This window comes from Atractosteus spatula, chromosome 7 (genome assembly GCF_055471065.1).
Source record: "Atractosteus spatula isolate fAtrSpa1 chromosome 7, fAtrSpa1.hap1, whole genome shotgun sequence".
Lineage (NCBI taxonomy): Eukaryota > Metazoa > Chordata > Actinopteri > Semionotiformes > Lepisosteidae > Atractosteus > Atractosteus spatula.
Genome location: NC_142712.1, coordinates 44,685,224 through 44,710,322, shown reverse-complemented (window position 1 = coordinate 44,710,322; position 25,099 = coordinate 44,685,224). Strand labels below are relative to the sequence as shown.

At 36.2% G+C, this 25,099-nt stretch overlaps 1 protein-coding gene across 1 annotated transcript; it reads right to left on the bottom strand.

The window, feature by feature from the left end:
• Window positions 1-13,251: 13,251 nt before the first annotated feature.
• On the bottom strand, window positions 13,252-24,757 carry minar1 (membrane integral NOTCH2 associated receptor 1). The gene is made up of 3 exons (XM_088921933.1): window positions 22,508-24,757; window positions 18,254-18,508; window positions 13,252-14,116 (listed from the first exon to the last, which is right to left on the bottom strand). Exons 1-3 carry the CDS (start codon window positions 24,755-24,757, stop codon window positions 13,919-13,921), a joined length of 2,703 nt encoding a protein of 900 aa, XP_088778059.1. The 3' UTR covers window positions 13,252-13,918.
• Window positions 24,758-25,099: the final 342 nt, after the last annotated feature.

The following is a 25,099-nucleotide window of genomic DNA, read 5'->3' as shown; positions in this document are numbered from 1 at the left end:
GTGTTGAGTAAAGTAATGATCTTGAGCACAAAAACAAGGTGAATTTCTTCATATGTTCAAAACAAAGGTTTGCTTAACAAATTGAACAGGCTCATTACACCACTGATCAACCCCAGCAATGGGAAATGCATTCTATATATTTCAGCTCATACAATGGGAGTTTGCAAGATTATTCAGATTATTTAATAGTATCAACTAGCATGCCCCCTAATTCAGAAGCCCTTCTTAATTATGGGATACTGGGTTTTTATTGGTCCTTATGGTGGCTGATTTGTTATAGTACTAATAACTCATCCCCTATTTTACTGACAAACACATTAAAGTGTCACATTTAGCCATTCCCCTCTAAATATATATTTCTCTAAGGGAACTTTGAATTCGTTTATAATGTCCACCCTGGCATATATCTCCAACAGCACTTTTAAATGTGTGATATTTAAATATGCAAGTAGGTCAGAATCCTTAACTCTGGATAAACGTAAAATTAGAGCAGAAAGTGAAACTACTGCAAGAACCTTTAATGTCTCAGACACACAACTCCAGAAGGCTGCTGATTAAAATCCATCTGATGGTGTTTTATTATCTCATGATACAAGAGAGTCATCAGCATAATTTAAGGTAAAAAGCATGTGAAAGTATTTCTTCAGGGACATCATTAGTATTAGTAGTTAAATCAAGAGTTTTCATAGCTCCTTTTCAAACTAAAGTTATCTGTGTCGGCATCACATGTCATGATGTCACATGCAGTCTAGCAGGCATATTGTGAGGATGATAGAGTGTGAGTGAAAAGACGCAAACCTGGATTGGACTGAATGATGCCATTAGGCAACCAGCAGTGAGTGCTGTTTTGGGAACTCTCTACTGTGTTTTCATATAAACAAGCAAAGATTGTAAAAATAGATGCTGGGCTAACTAGGGCTTTTATTAAACTAATGGGGGCCATTGAAGAACACATGAGCTTTTCCTGGTTGCTCCTCATTTCTCTACTGTCCAAAGGATATGCAGGTAGATCTGATTGACCTCTCTAAACTGGTCCCTTTTGGGAAGAGGGCTGTTCCATCCATAAGAAGGGGTAGAGATTATCATCTGTTAACAACATGCAAATGGTTACAAACGAAAGCAGGCCACTCAGCACATCTAGCCCTTTTGCTAGTCAATAGCTAATTGATCTAAACATCTCATCTCTTGAAAGATGTCAGGTTATTAGCTTCAACAAAATGGCTGGGAAACTTTGTTCCATACTCCCACATCCCTTTGGGTAAAGAAGTGCCACATTTTCTCAATTTTAAAGCCCTTCTTTGTCCTCTTGGGTCCTCTGGTTCATGTTTCACTGTTAATTATGACGAAGTCTACAGGGTTGAATTTGTTAATACCTTTGACAAATTTAAATACTTGGATCAGGAGGTCCCTACACAGTCTTCTCTGTCCAGTACTATAACAATAAAAAAGGTCCTTTAGATGATCTGTGTTCACTCTTGCCCTGTAAACCTATATCTAGCCCTGAGATATATTGCTCTTTTCTGGACTGAATCCAGCAATATCTTTTTTTTGTAAATGCTAGATATAGCATCACTGTATTTAAGTTTTACACTTATAAGTGCATAACTTAACATTTTATTCAAAAAGCCTTCTTAGAATCAAAATACAGTATACTGTAATATATGCTCTGTATTCATTGAGCATTTTGCTTGTTGAAAGAATTCTTACAAGCGTAGATGTTGCTAAACAACTTTTCTTAATTCATGTTGACAATTCCTAGGATGTTATTTTCCAAACATGTGATTCTCTAATTAAATTGTAATGACTATTTCTTTATCCTTACATGTAATAGACATCAGACTTAATAAATAGGTACTACATTAGCAGTTTGGTTCTAGATTAGTTTCATTTATAAACGCATGTACTGTAGGAGCAATGTACAACCATAAATAGTTTAGGTTTTATTCCTGAGATCCAAAAGAATTAACCTTTTCAAAAGAATAAAATATAAAATCAACATACGATTCAATGAAGCCAACTGAGACACTTACACACCATTACCTCCATTATACCACAAACCACCTCTGAATCTGTCATTTGACTATACATTATACAGTCCTACTACTCTGCTGATGTCTCCCAGTGATGTGAGTTAGCAATGCCAACCACCATGCCACAGTGATGCCCACAAAGCTTCATTAGTTCAGTCAAATTCTAATTCCAATGAACTGGGATGACAAATATAATAGGGTATGTAAGGATAGGACAGGGTATTTAATAGTTCAGTGCAGCCATTTTGCAAATATGAGAATGTTTCCAACAACAAATATTTCCAACAACAAAATTCTGATGTTGGAAGGTCTGATTGCTTAACCTAAATTGGTCTGTTTTAAAAGCAAAAAAAATCTGTAAAAAAAGAATCACAATCAATAAATATTATGAAGCAAGCACAAATAAAAATAAGAATAAGTGATATAAATGAACTCTTTCATTTTTTTCAAAATATTGAAAACTAGGTAAACCCTTTTGGTAAGCATCACATTTCAGCATAAGAAAAAATAATTGATCTCTGTACGTGGTATATTTACATGTATTTATATCAATTATTTAATTGTATTAAAACAATGTCTGACATTTTTTGTTTCAATTTATATGAACAAAAGACATTGAAAAGGTATTGCAGGTGTAAAACCTCTCTCATTCTATAAACAGCACAGTTCAGCAGCTAGTGTCCAAAGATCTGCAGCAGTCTGCACTACTGGCCATTCAGCAGGATGTCCACTTCAGCCAAGCTGGCACCTGCTCACACACGTTCTGTGCCAAATCAGAGTGAGGTGACCCCTTTGGTGACTTGAAGCTGTTACTGCTGACAATATGAGGAGGTAAAAACAGAACCATTGCCCACCACAATACTGTGTGTTTCCTGATAATTTTCAGCAAACACCATCCAACATCTCAGTTTGAAGAGCACTCTATGCAACTGTGGGCTGTTATGCTACACTGATGACATTTTTTGTGCTTTAAAAGGGAAAAGCAAGAAAGGACAGGACTGTGCATAAGGCAGGATATTTAATTAGGAAAGAAAGCTAACAATATGTGGCGCCACAGGAGTTGTCCATTGCTCCGGATATGACCCTTACAGCCAGCCTGCTGGGGAACTTTTTTCCTACATTTCTTCATCTCCATGCACTCTTCTCCAAGAGTGATGATGATCACAGCCACAGAACATGTGGTATCACATAGTCGGAGATTTCTGAGCTCTTGCCTCGCGGACTCTTAGGCCCAGAGTTTCTAACTTGCCCATGCCACTGTCCTGTTATGATCTCCTCCAAGATCATTCCTTCGGTTCCTTGCCAAGGCCGAGCAATTTACTCGCAGATTCCCAGTGAGCTTCACCCTCAATTCTCTCCCTCATTCTTTAGACCCTTTCAGGAAGATGACACTCTCTGCTCCTAGAAGCCTCACATGGAGCTTCATTCTCCCTCATTCATCTGGACTTCCTCCTCCCCGATGATGTCCTCATGGAGCCACCTGCTCCTTTGTTCTCCTGGAGCTTCCTGCTCACTCATGCACTTCCACTCTGCCCAGTCAGCCCTCTCACTTCCAAGGTTCACCTCCAATGGCTGAAGCCAGACTGGGGCTTACACTCTCAACAGTCTACAGCACTCACAACTCTTGTGCTGAGACTTTTCACAGTAACAAGACCGAGTCTCTCGCTAGTGCCTCACTCCATGCTGAGACTCAATACTCTTCCCTATTAAAAGTACACAACCTCTCTACTGCCTCACTCTCATGTCTTAGGGTGTACAGCTGCTGGCACACCTTTTCCTGTGCCCAACCACCACTGCTAACACTCTAGATCCTAACACTTTGTCAGAGCTTTACTCTCTCAGTCCTCCAGAGTGTTACAGCTACAGTCCCTGCTCCCTTGTACTAGGGTTCTGATAACACACACAGTTCTTTCTTCAGTCTCCTTTGAGATTGACTGCCTAACTCCTATATTCTACCCATTATTGAGGTTCTCAAGCTGCGGCCACCAGTCTGCTCTCCTCCTGTTCTTTTCAATCATCAATTCCAGTAGTGTCTCACACCCACTTCTCTCATATCCCCAGCAACTCTCACTGCTATTCCTCAGCATCTATGGCCACTGAAGAAACCTGATCTTGTGTCCATATTGATCTGCAACTACAACATCCTGGCTTGGTCTCCATTCAGGGAAGAGCTCAACCTATTTATATAGACACAGTACCTTACACAGAGCGGACATTAAGAAGTGTCATGAGAATTGAGCAGAGAAAATGTGCAAGGTATTCTTCCAGTCTTTTAGTGGATTCACCATGCTTATTCTGTGTGCATATGGCCGTTTATCATAGATTTCCATGGTTTTTATTACTCTTCAACATACTGTTTTTTGTTTTAGCATATCACAGTGCTTCACTGAACTGTTTTGCTTTATATTTTTAAAAACAGAAGAAGAAGGTATTAAATATGTTCAAATTAATTATATCTTTCCAGTTCAATCTGCAAGCAAGTTGATTTGACTGAATCAATTCAGTCATTCTCAGACTGCCTCCGGACATTGCCAGATTCCTCACTTTCCAGCAGCCCAATCATTAAATGACTGGAAATTAGACAGGTTCTAATCATGACCACACCATCCTGGTCACAACAGGGTCTGAGTTTGGCCTGACCATCCCAGTGTCACCATTTGTTGCAACAGAGGGAAGCTTCAGCGTATTTGTTAATTCAAAGAAAGAAGGAGAATAAGAACACATGCCCAACTTTTAAAGAGGTGCTGTTAGAGGAGCTGTTCACTAGAAGAATCACTATAAATGCTGGATCAACTGAGTGCACGCTGTTTCTACTCCAAAATTATTTATTTCTTACTGCTTATTGACATTTCAGAAAACACATCTTCATCATCTTGATGAAGGCTTGTGTCTGCTGAAACTTTGAAAAGAACACAAAATATTTTTGATAAGAGAGAGCATGTGCCCAGTTAATTCTGCTAGTTCATTCACAGATAAAAATAAATATGGGAAATAAGCATGATGGGTCTCCTGAAATACTTATCCTCTTAATCCTTAAACCTAAGCATTAACTAGGCATGCATTATAAATTAACGTTATTTGTTTGTAGAGAAAGAGAAAGAGAGAGAGAGAATGTTTTACAGATTACTGGTACTGGACCTGAGATCAATTATAGAGTGTTTATTTTTTTCATGCATGCACATTAGCGCAACAGGCTAATCACCACAATAAACTGACAGACAAACTCAACAATTAGACAAGGATAAGGTAGGTGCCTGACAGCTGTATTACTTGCACAGTACACCTCTGCAGTGTGGGAATGATCAAGGGTGAAGGGTAATAAAGTGAAAATGAGCATGCAAAGGACATGATAAAGGGGTGCTCTGCAATTCCCTAAACCATGGCTATACTGCAGCGCGTGCTGTTGACATTTTATACAGTACTGTTTGCAAAGGGAACAGCAGTCCCTGCAGAAACCTCACCAACTGCTTCAGATAGTCTACATCTGACCTTTCAATGAGGAAGAGCTTCTGTGAAGAGATATTTTATCTCTAGTTCCACAATCACAGCGTAGACATATAAAAACACATACAGGAATGGAATATGAGAGCACACATAATTCTTAAATATATACATCCATAAAAATATTCACTACATAACTACATATATTTGCATATTTCCTAAAATATAATTATTTGTTTAGCAGATGCCCTTACCAGGGCAATACTGATATAAAGATGACCAGATGACAGGCTACCCCATGTATCTCTTTAAACACGTCCAGTTTAATGTTTTCATTTTACTGAATTTTGCCCATTCACTTACAAAGGCCATCTTTAGTCAATTAAAATATTTTAAACATTAATAAACATTAATAAAGATGTGTAGATAATTGCAAAGTACTTTGGTATTATGAAGCAAAGGCTGCTACTACATCCAGTTAGTGCAGTTTACACAATTTTTAAAAGACATTTGACTTAAGGGTTCATTATACTAGTTAGAACTGAGTTAAAACAAAAACAGTAAATTATTCACTGTTTCTCTGGAATTTCTGAAATACACAAATAATTTGTATGCTGTACTCAACACTGTGCCCAAGCCAAAAGAAAGAGAATTGGTTTTTTTTCAATTTTTTTTTTTCCTGCAGCAAGGGCAGCCAAAAACTGAATCTTTAGTCTAAAATTCTGAGTCTTCGGCAAAGGAAAGGGTAAATGACTGTGTAAGCATTTAGCAAAAATTTCAGAGAGAGAAAGAATAACAGCTTTGAATTTCAATAATGAGTTTCTGCTGTAATCAGTACAAATCCTTGGTAAACATCCTGTAACTCATGAATGAAGGAGCTTGACATAACTCAAAAGAAACATTAAAAAGGGGCAAACTGGGGTAAATGAAAAAGCCTTCTTTTGATATAGTACTGATACAGTGAAAAGCAGCAAAAAAGGAAAAAATCTGAAGTAATGAGAGCTCTGGAGAGTAATATTTGCATAATTATTTAGCTATTATGTAGCCAACTCAACATTCAGCATGATGTGGGTCTCGCTCTCACATGAGGTCATGTTTACCCATAAGCACTCCCTCTTCAGCTGATACCTTGACCCGTCTTCTACAATTAATGCTGCATCATATTGGTAAAAGATCCCAACAGGACAGTTTTCATTTATGAAGAAGTTCACACACATACAGACAATAGCTTAAAGAACCTGCAGTATTATAAAAAATATAATCTTCCTTGTAATGGAATGAAAAAGATACTGCACATTATTCTGTTAGTAAAGCTGTATTTAAACTTGATAAGTTTACATCAGAGCCACATGTGCAAAAAAAATGATAAATGAAAAGGTAAAGTACAGCCTAAGGTGAAAAGTCTCATTTGAACTTCATACTGTAGCAGAAACACTGATTTATTATTTATGAAAAAAGGGCATTAGCATAATTTAAGCCATACAGAACATGGAAGTACCACAATTTATATTTTTGCAAACACAGAAAGAGTGTATTTTGGATTTGTTTCACATTTTCACAGATTAGAGAGTGTGGGAAGATGAGACTACAGTGTAATGTAATATTCCATGAGGCATTGTTGTGTCTAATTTTTCCCCAGAGTTATTGTGTTGAAGAAAATGGTGAGCCAAGCTCTAGGGCTTCTCGGTGACAATGAATATTCCAGTGGCTACTGGGACAATATTGTGATGTTATAGTACGGGAAATGCGGAAAAAGATTAACCAAGCACTTTTCTGTTAGATAAGGCAGCTTTGTTATTATTTTTGCTTATCTCCCAAAAACAAATTGAAAACTTTATTTTGCATCCAACAACAGTGATGTGTGATGTGTGATGAATGATGCTGATGTGTTGTTTTTTGTTTCTCAATTTTGACAAGACAAGTCGTATGCATATACTCTGGTATTCATCATATATCAGCACTGCCACTGAGAAAGTTAAATAAAAGAGGAAGTCAAGATGGATTTAGATGTGCATCTTGTAAGTGTCTTCACAAGAATGAAACTCCCCATCATCAATTCCTGCAGCCGGTGAAAAATGTTCACAGTGTTTTTTCATGTGAGATTGTTAAGAAAGTTCTACAGAAACTTATAAAACCTAAATTACATTTTCAGAAGCACCTCTTATTTCCTTCTCTTTCACGTAAAAAAACAAAACAAAAAGCATTTATTTTCCATCAGTCTCCTCCAAATGAGGAGGTGCTTCTCATGTCTCATGCTCATCAACAGCCTCTCCTTCCCAAACAAAAACAATTAAACATGTTAAAATTGTCAGTGAGGTTCTGTTAAATCAGCATTTCTGATCACTTTTGTAGCATCCAGAATGACACTGCCTTTCCTGCTCCCAGTTTCACACCACAGTGCATAGATGAGCCATTATACATCAACTCATACAACTTTGCAAACTTAGACTGTTTTACAGAGTACAGATAATTTTATTCCTCTATTATATTCTATATAATTCTATTTTCCTGGTCTTCTTTCCACTTTCACACAATGGTTCTCTATTTCAGAAAAGTACAGTGTATAATGCTTTCTTTAAAAAACAACAATGCACAAATAATGTGATCAAAGATACTAGCCTTTCTTAAAGCCTTTCTTAAAGGTGTTGTGGTTTTTAAATTTAAGCTACATTCAGTACAACCCCCTCTACGATCAGGCAAACCTGTCTGAAGTACACCAAATATAGGTACATAGTTAAAATTACTTTGAAATAAATTAGTTTAAGGTGGCATGGTGGTGCAGAGCTTAGCATTGCTGCCTTGCAGGGCTGGAGCCCATGGTTTAGTTTCCAGGCTGCTAACAGTATGGAGTTTGTATGTTATTCCCATGCAAAGGCATACTGATTAATTAGCTTCTGGAAAATTTGGCCCGGTCTTGGTTTAAGTTTGTGTCTTTGTGTATGCCTTTTGATGGACTGGCCTCTCATCCAGGGTGTATACTGTCTTACACCTGTTGCTTGCTGGGATCAATTCCATCTCCTCTGTAACCCTTATTGGATAAAGCAGTTAGAAAATGGATGGATAAATTTGTATATTTTATTTGACTGGTGGAAGGAACCTAATTACTGGAAAGAAAATATTACTATTCATTAAATAGTTATAATTGGATTGTGTATGTGGTTCCTGTGACTGATGATTAGATTATTTCCATCTGCAGCCTAATAAATATTTATTAGGATCTGTTGTCTTCCATCTATCCATCCATTTTCTAACTGCTTCATCCATATTAGCGTTGAGCTGGAGTCCTGTCCTGACAAGCAGTGAGGCAGGGTACATACTGGACAGGACACCAGTCCATCACAGGGCATGCACAAACACAGACATGCACGCACTCACGCGAAGGCCAGTTTTCTCAGAAGCCAATTACCCTACCAGTATGTGTTTGGACTGTGGAAGGAAACCATAGCACACAAAGCAAATCCATGTGAATATGGGGAGAATATTCAAACTCCAAGCAGATAGCACCCCATGTCCAGAATTGAACCCAGGGGCTTGGTACTGCAAAACAGCAAAATTAAACACTGTGCTACTGTGCCACCACCACCTGTTGATGTTTTTGTATATTAGTATAAAGTCAACATGACACCTTCTGTTTTGTGTTCTTATTGGGACAATACAAAGAGTTGCATCACTTTGTGTTATAGCTGTCACACAAATATTTATTTTTCATATTGATATGATTTGAAATAATATCTTATTAAAAGACTAGTATAGGCAGAATGGATGCTGAGGGAATAATTATTCTTCTGTAGTTATTTACAGGTTATTGAACATTTTTTTCTGTTGAATGCATTTTCTTATCTAGAGAGCACATGTGATGGAGCATACAATGCTGGGATAGAAGGCTGGATACTGCAGGTCAATTCTGGATAGCAAATCGCTTCCTTCAATTATTTATCTGTCATATCTTTATCAGACTGGCTCTTAAACTCCGAGCAGCTACTGTGGCTTTGGGAAAGGCTGTAACTTTATTTTACTGGCTAGGGTGCAAAGAAACTGGTATCAATTCTAGGCTCATATAATGGAAAAATTGTTTTTCTCCTAATATGCAATACCATGCTCCTTACTGCCACTAGTTTCTCTTTATAGCCTGAGGAACTGGCATGACATCTAACTGACATTAGGTTCAGTACTTGGCTCTCCAGCTAACTTCAGTACCTGCTGTAAACTGAGGTAAAGAATGCTTTACTCTAGGTTAAGTTTCAAGATCTGGAAATTGTATATGATTAATTTTCAATATGATAACATATACTTTCTGTAGTTTCTAATAGGTTTTACATACACTTAATAAATTCTGCTGAGTAAATGTATTTAAAGAATAAATGGAATAAATAAATGGAATGCAATACTTAATAATGCTATTGATAGGCTGTCATGCAGTTTCTGAAAGTAGTAACACCCAAATCTATAAAATTATAGAGGAATCTTTGCTTGGAATCTCATGTGGGCCTGGTGACTTTTTCAGAGGGGGGCTGAAAGCTTGAGGAAGTTGTCCAGAAGGCTGGCTTCCCTAGATCAGCTAGCTGGTGTTTTTTGAAGACTACTCTGAGCTCAGTGGTGATTGACAAAATGAGGTCTTTGGTTGACTCTTTAACAAATGCTTCACAGATCATGTTACTGTAGTGAACCATCAGATTTAGAAAAACAACAAAAAACGCAAAAAAAAGCCAAAACATTACTTAACATTTGCTCAACATTTACAAAGTAGCCCTATCAGGTACATTCCAGTTCCTAATGTGCGTTAAATTGGATTGGTTCTTTACTTAACATGAGACGTGAAAGTGGAAAATGGAACATTTGAAAATCGCTGCTATTGTAATGTTTATGTTTTTGGTCATAAGCAATAAAATCTATTAAGGTGTTTTTGGATGGTGTCTATTAAGCATATATTATAATTATTTGAAAGCTATTATGATAGAATAAATTTGGAACTGATAAAATGAAACTGTTGTCTCCAACAAATTCTTTTTGCCTTTTGATTTCTTTAAGCATTAGAGTATTAGATTAAATTTCTGAAGTGGAGTGACAAATTATTATCCACTAATAATTAATAATTATGTATGAGATTTATAATTAATAATTGTGTATGGTATTGCCTTGAAATGTAAAGAAAGTAATCCTCTCATATTTTATAAAACAATAATCTTAATGTAATTAGATTATTTTCCATACAACCTCAGTATATTACTAAGACAAAATGAAAAAAATATATATTTCTGTGTTATTCCCTTAGGCTCTGAAGTATTATAGATCCCTGCTTGGAGGCTAACTTACAAATTCTTGTTTAAATTTCTCTGTATTATTTCTTTACATAACCTGCAGGTCACCTCTGTTTAAAAATTACACATTTCCCTATAAATCTCCCTTAAGTCCAGACACCTGACTGCAACATTTCTGACAATATTTACAATGCAATCCTTTTTCCAACATGCCCTCCTTGACACAGTGTACTAAGAATAATTTTCAAAGCATCTAAAAAAATTGTAATAATGCTTTCACAAACCAGAAAAGTGTTTCTTTCTATTACCGTGACATCACAAAATATAGCATTTCCTCTTTTATTAGCAATATGTGGTTAATAATTAGCAGCTAATTTGTGTTTTTCTATCAATTTTCTTCTTTTCAAAACACAATTGGATAATACAAATCAAATCCCCTGTCTAGAATATCTTTTTTTCAGAAAAAAGGGCCTACAGTATTAATTTGGCAAGGTCAGTAAGACTGCAATCATAACTATCTTTTTATCATGATAAATGCATTTTCTGATTTTCTTGTGTTTTCAAGGCAGCACTCACAGTGCTGTCTCTTCAGTTTATACTTCTAATGATCATAAGCACTTTTATATGTTTCTTCTTTTATAGTGTAGAAAAGAATATTTGCTATATTTTGTGCCCCAAAGCTATTCTGCTAGGCAACATTTTGTATATAGTAAAAGCCAGTTAAAGCAGTTAAATAAGCACTTCTAACTTTGTTTGTTTAGAAATACAGTATATCTGCACTTTTTGTATAAAATAAGAGAAGACACAATACAACAATTTTAAAGTTAAATAAACCTAGCAACACATCCTACACATCCATTCTGGCCTGCCTGGTAGATAATTTAAAATTTACATTTTTCATTGGCCTTTTATAAAGGAATATAAATTAAAAATGGATGACATTGTTTCCTGCAGATTAGTTTTGCATTTCTCCATTTGTGGCAGAAGAAGTTGTACTGGATATTACAAAATGCTGAAAAGCATTTTTGTAAAATTCTTCTTAGTAATTACAATTTTCACCTAAACGGCTTTTCTTATCTGATCTTCAAATATACAGGATTTCTTTAGAAAAAAACAGACCTCATGTAAGTCTGGATTGTAGCTACTGTATTTCTTATTTTATTTACAGAGGGAAAGGAATGATGATGACACAGTGAACTCCTCATGACCTTCACTAATTATAATGTATATGGTTTAAGAGAGGTTGTACTAAATAAGAAAACCTTTAACAGCTTTCCTGTTTTTGTTGACATATTGTACATAGAATTATAATGATTCTATCATTATAATTGAAATCTCTATATGAACTCCTTGGCAATGTTTAAAGCATTTATTTGTTTTTTTCCTTGCCTGAAGTCTTTTTTTATCTTTTAAAGAAAAAAGCCTTGAAAGCTGTGGTAAAATTATCAATTACAAAATGCCACATTTGTTTCTAAAACATACAGTATTTTGCACAAAAAAACATTCATATTAGAAGATTTGCGTGAAATAGAAATAATAACTGCAAAGGACAAAAAAGAGTTTAGCTGGAAGAGATTTCAAATACATTCTTCCGCTATTGAAAAAATTAGCCTTCTATGAGAAACACAGATGAAATTACACTTTTAGCAAAAATCGTCCTAATGGAAAGAGCTGTATGAGGTTTATTTGGGCAGAAGGAAACAGAAAGGCACATGAAGTAACAGTCAGAAAGGTATGGTTTTATTATTCTAGTTGAGATACACAAGTGTTTACATAATGTGTTGGTAAACTGAAATTATTTACAAAATACTACAGTTGCAACGGCTCACAGTTTGTTTATAAAGGCGGAGGGACAAGACTGATCAGACAGTTTCTGTAAACTTATTTCAATCTAAACACTTCTCTCCCTGCTTAGTGATATTGATGTCAGCACCAAAGGTTATTCAGTTCAACCACATAAAATTCTGAGTGTAGAAATGTGTATGGAGCTATGATCAGAATACTGATCCTGGTAGGCAGTTTACTGTTTCTAAGGCCCCAAGGGAGACTACACTGAGACATTACTACTGGAAGCTCTGGAGGAAAAGTGTTTTTCTGAACCTGGCTTTGCACACATGGGCATCTCTTCTGCCTAAAACAAAATAAGGCTCATCTCAAAACACTGAGCTCCTCTTGGTGGATGATAAAAGCTTATAGTAAACCAGCTGTAAGGTATGTTTTGCTTAAATATGCCATTGCTATAGCTGTTAATGATGATGCTGACAACAATAACAGTATAGTGTATTTGCCTATAATAGTATGTTAAAGGCACACCTAAAGCTTATCCTGGTTTTCAGTTCATTCATGCTAGTTTGTAATATTTTAACTAAAACTTAGCCGTTACTGGTGTTAAAAATGCTTACTCTGTAATGATTTGCAAAATACAAGTAATTTCCATTACTAACCATCCACCTACTTTGGATCTCCCTGGGCTACAGTATCAGTTGAAGAAAAACAACTATACAGCTGACATAAAGAAATAAGGTTCAAAGCCACATTTAATTCTTACTTTCTAAGCAAAGCATATTCCTTCTTTTACATTTGAAAAAAAGATAAATGGTTGTTTAATATTTGGGTGCTTGTTTGTAATGAACATGTTTTTTTTTGCTTTCAGATTAGTTATACTTCCACCTCAGAAAACACATTGCACAAACCCAGTAAAAATTTACTGATTAGAACAATGTCAATAATGTTTCAGTTTTAGGGCTTAAAACATCTTCATTTCTCCCATTTACATTCAGAGAGAGAAATTATAATACAAAGCCAGAGCAAACACATCAATGCATGTCAATTTACTCAAAGAAAATCTGAATTATAGAACTCTCAAAAAATAAATATTTTTTTCATTTGCTATATAACCAACCTGTAGTGAAATTATGTTAAAAAACAACTATAAACCTCTTACTTAGCTTTTAAATAGAACAAAACATGGTAAATATTTAAAATGAAAACATTCGTAATGAAATTTACATATCCCACAAGATTGGTTTGTAAAAAAACCATAAATAATTATATAAATAAAAACACATACAAAAATCTTTCCTGTCAACCTACTATAATAAATATTATTTATACTGTATATATAATTTAAGACAAAGTAGCTGAAGGGTTACATTACAGCTGTATAAAATATGACAACTTGAAATATTTTTAGGATTTCATAGTGCAAATAGGGACAACAATGACCAAGATGACTGTGCAGGCTGCTGCTGCAATCAGTGCACCTATCTTACAAACCTTCGCTCTCCTGAACTTTGCCTCCCTGCGTTTCAGGAGAGAATCATATCCGGGAGTATAAATGTCCTCCATCCAATATTCTAAATTATTGGGGTTTAAGGACTCTTGAGTCTAGAAGGAAGAGAAAAGTAAAAAGGAAATGTTTTAGTGTGGCAATTGTTTTGCAAAGAGAGTCGTCTGATTTTATACAAGCTCAACTATGTGGAAAATGGATTGAAAGCACTTCAGGCCTTCAAATTAAACTCCAGTTCATGTTCAAGCACATCTTGGTAGATTATTGTAGCAATGCTGGCTGTCTAGATAGAGTCTCAGCAAGAGTATCTAGTCTAAAAGGTATTTTAACTACTTTTCATCATTAAGATACAACAAGCAAAAAGAGGGACATTGAATATAGCTGTTTGATAACAAAGATGAAATGACAGGGATTAATGTTTTAGGTTTTACTGTAGCAAACTTCAACAACAAAGAAGCTCAAAGTATGGGTTTTCAGATGGTAAAAGGTGTGCAGTAAATTAAAACAGCCTTGAAAATAATGACAAATATTGTGTTTCCATTGTCATTAAGAATTTGTTTTTGGGGGGGAGTTTTTTAAATTAAAATTAAAAATAATTATAATTACATTAGGATTCAAAGGCCTACCTCTAGCCTTCAAACTTTGTTCTGTCATGAATTATATTGGTTTGTTTCAAATTATAGATGCACTAACAATAAGCCCTGGAAGCTATAAACCACTCTGACATTGACCAAGAGATACATTGTACCAGGTAGAATAATGTTATCACCTTAAACAGGACATAAATAAAATGTAGGTGCATACCAGAGCCTATTCTACAGATTTTTGAAAAAAAAACAAAACAAAATAGTACTTCTTTTAATCACTTTTCTGGAGGTTCAAATAATTGATTACTATAAAATGAAGAGGGACAATTTGCCATTGAGTAGTGTGTGTACTAATCCATGGCAGCACAAAAACACCTTTTTATTGAACTGTTAGAATCAAAAACAACTGACATTAATAAAACTTGATTCAAATTAATTTCCTTATTCAAGGTATTACAGTTGTTTTGAATAAAATGGCAGTCTCTGTGTCAGCCCTCTGGGTAGGGCTGGGTTTGGTCGTCAGGATCCTCTTAGCTTTCGGCACATCAGCAGGTCCTGTGACTTGCATGGTACCTTGGAACTTCAGAGATAGACTCTGTACTCCAAACTGTGCTAGCTCTGCTGTTAATCATTTGTGAATCAAATGATGAGTGGTTCTGCAGGTATGCGTGTCAAAGGAGGATGTCTGCATGTCTTATATTCTCTCAAGTGGATACAGGAGTCATTCGAAGACTTTAGGCAATTGATGAATCCAAATTGTGTGGGTAGATAATAAAAAATAATTGGTGATTTCATTTTTTAAAAAGAGAGCTTTTCAAACTTCAGAAAAAAAAGCTTTGTGAAACTGTTACCTGCTTTGTCTCAGACTTGCTTAAAAATATACTGAGAGGCATTAAAAACACAACAAAGGTTATTGGTTCTAGGACTAATTAGTTGCATTTGTAATGCCTGTCAGTATACATTTCTTCAGAATACCAAGATTCTCATATCTAAACCATAATCAGAATTTGCAGAGTAAATGTGAGTAAAGAGAAATCATATTTTTATGTTTATAAACGCAGAAGAACAGGATAAAAAGGAAAGATATACAGTAATCATCCTTTCCAGCAGTGATGTGCTTATGTGGTAATGGAGCTATAAATTCTGTACTGGCCTTGTGCCTGAGTAGCTCAGTCAATTTCAAGAATTTTGTGCAAGGGTAACTACATAGCCTTTTGTTATACCTGGCTTTGCACTTAAACATTTAGCTCTTTCAGTTCAGGAAATAAAACACAGCTGTCTTTAATTTGGATAATGTATAATTTTAATTTTATGAAGCAGGTCTAAATGCTAATGTGAATTCCTTCCTCATTTGGTTGTAAAATTATTATTACAATGAGGGAAAGATTCAAGAAAAAAGAAATGAAGCAAACTTCAAGAAGGTGCAATGATCTCAGTTCTAATACCTATTTTATTCAGAGTTTTGTGTAATGATAATAATGGCTGAGGCCCAGACAAGGTAATCTTCAAACACTTGCAATTTTGTCACAATCAATTGCCTGGATCACTTGGCAGGATTGCATGTTACATCAGAGCAGAGTGCAGGTTTACTGGAATTAATGGTGCAGGTCTCTTAGTGATGCTCTTTTGCAGGTCAAGAAGCAAGTGATATTACTAGAAGAATCCTCACAGAAGATTGTAGCAATCACGTGTCTTTAGGATTAGCTGGGCTGGAAGGTTAATTTTATTTCTACTTTTGGATAACTGTCAAAATTGATCATAAGTAAATTAAAAATCACTGCTTTTTGAAGGTGACCGTTTTTAACAGTTCCTTTTTCAGATACAACAATTGGATATGTTACTGGAGTAGCACAGACCAAGGAGGAATAGTCAGTGGATGTTGAAAATAAGATTATTTTAGAGATTTGAGATTAAATTTTAGCTGCCACATTAATAATAGATTGTACTGCTACTGATTTTACTTTACTTCCCTGTGGACACAGGATGTTTTAAAGTTTAATTATTAAGGGTGAATGTCAAAGTCTTCACCTCAAGCAAAAAGCAAACAAGGGTGTAATACTGTATAAAGCTGAACCAGGGACATAATTAATGGTTCTAAGAAGAAATCCTCACACCTTAATATTTTACTTGCCATCAAAGCACAGCATACCACACCATATCATATAGTACCACGCTTGCTATTCTTTTACTGAAAGACACCACCCACAGGTCTGCATTATCAACCACCGTCTCCCTGAAATCATAAATTCAAAACTGGCTTTTGAAAGTTTTACAGTGTAGACTTAGGAATGGGAAAATTTAGTGTCCTGAAGAAGGGCTATTCAGGCAGACACAATGCCAGTTTTACACCACTGCAGAACACGTGACGTGGGAAGAGGAATCTGCACAGTGTCTGAGCAGCACCTGGCGTCTCCCTGACCAGCACTTGGAATCCTACAGCATCTTATTGATGGGCCACGTTATGACAGAAAGCTCATGTTATAAATCACAAGATATTAACTTGTTTGGAACCTTTTAGATATGATTTTATTCTTTGTCTCAAAGTCATACACACACAGATCACCACAGCAGCATTAGTGAGGACAGGGCAAAAAGCAGCTATTTCCAATGAGTTATTGGCTCAGCATTGGCTTCTCGCACATTATTTTGTGCAAGTGAGAAATAACTGCCAACCATGTTAATAAAAAGAGAGGCATGTTGAGCTTGTCTAAGGCTGAGCAATCCCTTTTATGAAAAGGAACGGGAGAGGAATACTAATAGAACCTGATGGCATGAAAGGGACTTTCAGCTCCATAGACAGTGACCTATTTGCTATTTACAGTGCAAAGAATCAGTATATATTCTAAAAATATTGATCTAAACAGTTACCAACCTGTATTTTGCCCCTTTTTATTGCCCATATATATAAGATGTGCACTGCTACAGTATGTGTCAAATGATGGGATACTATTGTCATGGAGCTCAAAGAGACTGTGCATTGTTGTAGGACCATGGTAAAATGTACAATCCATGTCAACGTAACAAATACAAATACAACGTAACAAATATTTGTATTTGTATTTTGATCAGTTAGGTAATATTGAAATTCACCTTTCTTCCAGTGAAAGACAAAATGTCCTTCGTGTGGAAAAACATTTCTGTATATACAATTTCTGTAAATAAGATGGTTTTATTTTTTTGGTTTTAACTGTTTAACTTTAACTGAGTTTGTAACTGAGTAACAAATACAAATATATGTTTGTTCAACCGTACCATCTAATCTCTCTTTAATCTGTACAAATAAAGCTTATTCTTTTTCAAGGAAGCATGTAACCCACTCCTACTGACCTACTAAACCCAGTAGTGACTTGGAAAGGATGATCATGGGTTCAAATCCTAAAAGGAGTGCTTCTTAATTATTCTCAATCGACATACCTGGTGAAATAATGTAGTAAATGAAAAAAGACAATAGACAGTTTCCTGTCATGTGGAATACTAACGTTCTGAAGAACCCAGGGGCTAGGTGCCAGTAAGAGACTCATTGAGCACTAGGAGCTGAGTTACACATAAACTGAAATATTGTAAACAAGAAGGTGCTCAGATAGTGGAAATGGAAATCAACAAACAGTGCATGTACCGTACAAGAGAAAGAAGATCATTAAGACTCACTTGCAGGTCCAAAGCTGCAAGCTTCCCTTTGTCTCCTGAGTTTCGTTTGTATTCCTCTATCGTCCAGGAGGGTTGAGGCCGCTTTGCCTCAGACATCTCAGTCAGCCTCATATCTGTGTACAGGGGGTTGCTCTTCATGTGCGCTTTTCCAGACACTGGGAAAGGGTGAGGGCTGAAGACTTGCTCTATCAGGTAGGAATCTTTTGGTTGCTTTGAAGTCCGGTGTGCCTGGGGAATTTCATACTGCCGGTCTGCCTATAGATAAAAACCACAAAAGTTCCTTAAGCTAGAAAAAGACGGTCCTTGAGGGAAACAATTTACAAGCTCAGAACACAGAAGCCACAAGGGAAATGAAAGTAAAAAGCAGAGCTACTAAAAGAAGGGATTTTAAACGCCCTTGCTAGACATTAAAACTGGAACGTCATATACAAGCAGTGTAATTCCTATCAGTGTAATGATTAATATTATCATTAATATTATTGGCTCCGTTATTAAACATAATATGTAAGGATGATTTTAAGCATTCCCAATGGACATATCATTATTTCTATTTGCACCTTCATCAGCAAACAGACAAAGGAGACCTCTGCCAGGCCACTAATTTATTAAGACAAGCACAGCAAGATTATGAGAACTAATGTTGGCATTTAATATCTTCAAGCTGATGATAAATTGCCCTCCAATGCAAACAGTCTTCATCACATGTAAACAAAGCATGATTTGAGGATGTTTTCCAGCATACACTGTTAAAATTGCCTCCTTATTTGCATGTAATTGCTAGCTCAAACAACACATCTACAAAGCAGTCTGGGATTGTCATAAAATACTATTTTCTGTTAAAATTTTCACAGTTTTTCCAAACAGTTTCTGACTGTTCCTAGCAGTCGGTAATTGTTTGCAGAATGAGTTATTGGTTTTGATAAGGATAATTCCAAGACGTAGTGCACCAGCACTACATTGGTGTTAGGTTCAAATGTGTCACAGTGGGGCATGTTAATCTTTACTTGTCTGTATTTGTTTAAAAGATTGAAGACCTGACCAGAGGGGTGTGCTGGATCCAGCAGAGTTGTAAAAAACAGTAGATTTAGAGATATAAGATTATGTGCCAAACATAGCCTTTTAATGGGAGTTATATATGCTTTTAGTAGCATGAATACATGCTTATAATAATCCTTATTTATATATGTATTATCCTATGAAACTAACTCTAATTCTTCCCTCTAGAGCAATCTTTTCATTTCTGTTTTATGCATAACCTTACTTGTACCCTTACATGATTTGTAAAGAAACAACATGCAATGCAGATGTAAGCATTCATTATATAGCAAAATCTGTTACATCTTAGAGGTTTTTCACTGAGCTTTACAATGACCTCTCAATACACCAAATACAAAAATATTGAAAGGAGAAAGTAGTTTTATTGATTCAAGCCACAAGAAAAACAACATTTACTGTCTCCCTAGACTAGATGTTTACTCTGCTGTATACATTAAATATTCTGTACCATCTCATACAACAGATTGCTAGCTGCAGGATGCATAAATATACTCAAGTGACTGACTTTTCATGAATTTCTATAATCCTCACGTTTTAAATATCAGACATTTTTAATTAAAAATATGGAAAATAAGAATGCTTTTCATAATTTTACATCTTCATATTCTCCCTGCCACAATAATGGGATTCACTAAAATGACAATACTTTTTTCTTCAAGGAAATTCAGTTCTGCTTTATTCTGCTGCAAGGCCAATTGGACAACACAAATTTACTACCCTTTTTTTTACTTGATATCGTCAAAGCTTGAGCTGTTTGGCTGTAAAAAATGATGTGAGGTCTTAAAACCCTTCAGGGAACCTTGCATGCCGGAAAGAGAACACTGCTACAAATTGTGTGGAGTGATACTTGGTTAGGGACTTTACAGATGGTTTTAACAAAATGACTTGCAAGGCTCATTGACAGTTTGAGGCAATCAGTCAGACGAGAGTGGAAAAGGATACTGTAAATGCAGAAAGACTGGGAAAAAGGCAAGAAAAAAGTGGCACAATCGGATAAGTTACTGCCCTCTGTCTATCTCTGACAAGGGTTTTAAATAATTTGTACCACATAATAAACAATCACTATTTAATGTGAAATATTAAGTTCACACTTCTTCTTAATAAACAACCCTGGGAAGGACCAAAAGGCCATTTGCAGGGCATTTTGGGAAATGACAACTCAAGCTGGAACATAGGTACTGGCTAATGCTGTTATTAATTAGACACAGAAAAAAAAATTGATTGAAACTTCCATAAAGCAGGGAGTATATAAGGAAGCACACAATTCAAATGAAGCTCCATCAGTTACTGTATATAAGTATATATCTAGGGTTAGTAAATTCGCATGGAAATAGGCTAGAGATTCCAAAAGCAGAAGCAGAGCAAATAAAAAGAGAGAATGTATCTGCTGGGAAGGATTAAACACACCATACTGAAAGGAGAGGTTGTAACACAGTTCTGCAGGGTGGTCCAGAAAATGTTTGGTCCCAGGAATACTTAAAACAAGTAGTAAACAGCAGGCAGGCTTTGGCAGTTGGCGGCCTTCTCTCTGGGCAAAGAGCCAGCAGTGAAGCCAAATAAACACTAATGTGTATAAGAAGAAATGAAAAAAGGTGCAGATAGAACAGTAGAAGAGTATGAGCAGATGATTCATTGACTACTGCGAATTGATCTTGCTGACAGTGATTGATACCGATTGCATAATTAGAACCAGAGAGACCCTATACAGCCATCTCAGCTGAAACATAGTTGAGAAAGCAAGTTATTAATTGGGAGCCGAGTATGCAGAAAGCACAACTGCTAGTGGAACATACTGTATGAGGACTAAAAGAAAGGGAGGACATTTTCAATGTAGAGACCATAATACAGTAAAAGAGACTACTTATACTGTATAAAATGGCTGATCTTTCTTTTTACACAGTATACTGTATATGTATGTCTTTGGTGGTATTTGTTCAAGTGTTCAAGAAGACATCAACATATTTGTTTAGACAAGACAATTTGAGTAGATCTCAACTCAGATTTTTATGCATGACCAAAAACAACACATTGGAGTTATTAACGTGCATCTAAAAGATGTTCTGCCACCTGACTGAAGAGATGTGTTTATGAATTGTGAAGTTTGGGAGACTGACTTGGTTTGGTCAAGATTTCATGAAGAAATCCAAGGCCATTGTTTAAGAAAAAAGAGGAGTTTGTATTTTTCATAGCAACAATAAGGAAACGTTAAAGTTTTGCATGATACAAAACAAAAGCTGCTTGACATTGCTTCTAGCTGCCCATAATGATTTAGTGTTTTTAGTGATTAAACAGCTGTGAAATAACCTTAAAACTTATATCTTATCATAATTTAAATCTAAAAACATACATTTCAGGAGCACAACCTGCTTACAGAGATCAAACTTACTAAATCTTACATGAAGATTTGCCCATAGTGAGCAAATCCCTGAGTCACTGAGCCTAACAATACTCTACATGATATTTTAAAGAGCAGCAGAACACCTGATGATTTAAAAAATACATCCACCTGTTGTTAATTATTCTACTAATCATGGTATGATTAAAGGTAAGAATGTGCTGTCAGACTTTGTTGTGTTTGGGTATGATTAAGCTTTAATTTAGTTAATTAAATGTAATTGTTTTGTAATGATCTAACTGTTTTGCTTGAGCACTATCTATCTATTGAAAAAATTACATTAGTGAAATCTGTAATACAAGAAATGGCTGCATAAAGTCCCTTTTCCTCTGAGCTCAGGAAGTGGATTTCACAAGAAGTGGCAAAGGAATGCATAACATAATTAGTCAGTTATGCAGGATCTGTCAAAGCTCATCAGATCCATAGTATCTTGTCAGACTCTCAGCAACAGAGTCACTGTTATTGTGCTGTTGTGTTTTGATAGTGTGCATAACAAATCTAAGGATTATAGTCAAAGAAAACAAAGCACCAAGGAAACATAATACATCAAATAAAAAACTACTTCTGTTCACAATATACAATAGTGAATGTACTATAAATTTGTTTTACACAAATGTGAAGATTAAATAAAATAACATAACACATTAAATAACGTAGATGTTTTATATTATGATTAATGTGACCAGGAATAACCAGGAAGTAAAATGTATTTTATTTTAAAGAACAAAGTTATGCTTTTGGGATGCAGCTATTCATTTAATTCAAAACCAATGTAAGTCAAAATTTTATATCATACAAATTACCTCTTTGGATTTTCTGTGTCTTTCTTTGCTGTCTCTATCTTTTTCCTTTACTTCCTCCCCAGGGTGACTGGAATAAGAGACAGCTCTCCAGTCTCTGGGAGAATTGGAGATGCTGGCAATTTTGGATTCAGTGGCACTGTTTTCTTCTGTTAAAGACCTGGATGACCTCCTGATGAAAAGACTCTTTTTCAAGGCTTTGACCCTCAGACTTTCACTATTACTCCCACTGGCATCTGAGCAGCACCACTCTGGGTTATTGTCTAGTTTGACGGCATGCCCAGTGGTGTGACACTGGAAGACCCTTGGTGAGATGCTTCCATCTGAATGCGCCTCGCTGGCCACATCTATCTCATTTGGTCTGCTGTTTGCTTCTGGTTCTTGAATCTTTTCATCCAACTTGTTCAGCTTTGCAAGGACTTGAGAGATTTCATCTCGTACGCCAGAGAGCGTTTCAAGCTTTTTCTCGATCTCACCTATCCTTAGGACCAGTTTACAGACGCTGACCTTAAGCTCATCATCAGTGTTTTCTAAAGAGTGAAACAATTTGTCCAACTTGCTGCCAGTCTTGTTTGATTTTACTGTGTTATGCTCAGGTGAACTATCTCCATCTGATTTTGTCAAATGAGACAGGGACCCATTGCTGTTGTAGCATGATGATTGTATGACTCCACTGGATCCACAGATACTCATGTCATCCAAGAATCGAAAAATGTCACTGATGTCATCACTGACTATTTCAGAGTCCTCATCAGAGTGTTTGAAGGAATGCCTTTCACTGTATTTTGTGTGACTGGCACTGGCAAAGTCCTTTAGTTTTCTCTGCTCTGACTGGTCTGTTTGAGTCCCCACGCTCAGTGTGTTGTCTACATTTGCAGCTTGGAAAGATGTGCAGTTAATACTTTTGTCTTTAAACCTTTTCATGCCTTCTCTTTTATCCAAACCAGGGCCACTTGACATTGAACTGACCTCTTTTGTTTTTGGCCCATTTGATTTAATGGCAAACCCTGAAGGTGAGATAACTGACTGTTCTTTGGAGCACTGATAATGCTGGTCTTTGTCCATGTTGCTAACATTATGGCGATGATTGTCCTTGGGCTGCTTGCCATTTAAAAAGGACCTTTCAAAATCGGGTCCTTCCTCCGTATTCAGGCTCAGGCTTTTCACAGGCCATGCTGACTGTTTGCCTTGTTTCCCTGAAGACCTTCTGGTGTTGATATTTTCTGTTACCGTCGTTGGTCCGAAGTAAGTGGATGCCTGAAGATCATCTAAACTTTCATGCTTTACCCGTCTTTTTTCTTGAGGAGGAGAAGCTATTGGCTCAAAGTAAGGGTTATTGTACGGTAGCTCAAAACTGTGGTTAAAGAAGGTAGCAGGCTTATGAGACTCCTTCCTGTGGTAGCCTCCAGTTACTTTACCACTCGGCTTGGAATCTGTGGTAATTACTTGAGGAGTGAAAGCTGCAAGATTGTGGAAATCCTCCTTGAAAATGTTCCTTTTCTGCACACAGGAGTGCACTGTAAAAGGTTCTGAATTAGACATAAAAGTCTCTTTTATCCCTGAATTCATATGCAAGGATTCCTGATCCGTTGTTGATTCACTATCTATATCCATAGGAAAGTAGGTGCTCTGCATTTCACAAGGTGGAGGACTGCTGCTGGAATACTGAGGCAGAAGCTGGAGCTTGTCAAGGGAAGCAGCCCTGCATTTCATTTCCTTATTAACTCCCAGCAAGAAATTTGGATCAGAAGTCGGGATGAAATGCTGAGTGCTGTTGCATTCAGCTTTGGAACAGGGTGATGTCCGTGTTGCAGAATGCCCTCTTGCATCTAAGAAGTCATAAGCTCGTTCACAGTCAGAATACTTGCACACATCAGTGTCTGATCGACAGGATTCAAAAGATTGATTTTTATGAAACTTGGGCCGTTGCCCAATGGGCAATTTTTCTTTGGCTGCCCCACCATTCATTTGGATTAAGTTGAACATGGTCACTATGTCTGCGGCCACCATTATTTTTTTGGACTGCTGGTCATCCATTGAACACCTCATCTTGTCTTTAAAGAGGGTAGCGGGGAAACTGGGATCCAGACAGGCAGTATAGAAGAGCAGACTCCTGAGCTTGGCTAGGTGAGCCAAGTCAAATCTGGCACAGAGAGATTTACACAGATCCTGGTAAGAAACACTGCTTTGTTTGGTGTCTAGCTCTTCCAGAATCCTGACCAGGAAGAGAGAATACTCTGGTGTCGGATCCATGATCAATTCGTTTTTCTTTCGTTCTTTATTTTAAAAGAATGTTGTCCTGGAATTAAAATACATGTGATTAGTAAGCAATCTACTGTATTACGGTTTATGATCAATACAAATATACTATTATTAGTAATTCTAATCATAAATTGAGGAACTGAAAAAATATATGAAAATATAGTATGGCAAATTCTTGATTTTGGATCACCGTTACAAATTATGTTACACCAGAATGACAACACAAAAGTTATTGTGCTACTCTAGCAGATTTTGCACTTTACACATAAAAATCAAGACCTGTACTGTTACAGTCTATAAAGTGTCTTTATCAATGACCTATAGTGTATATTT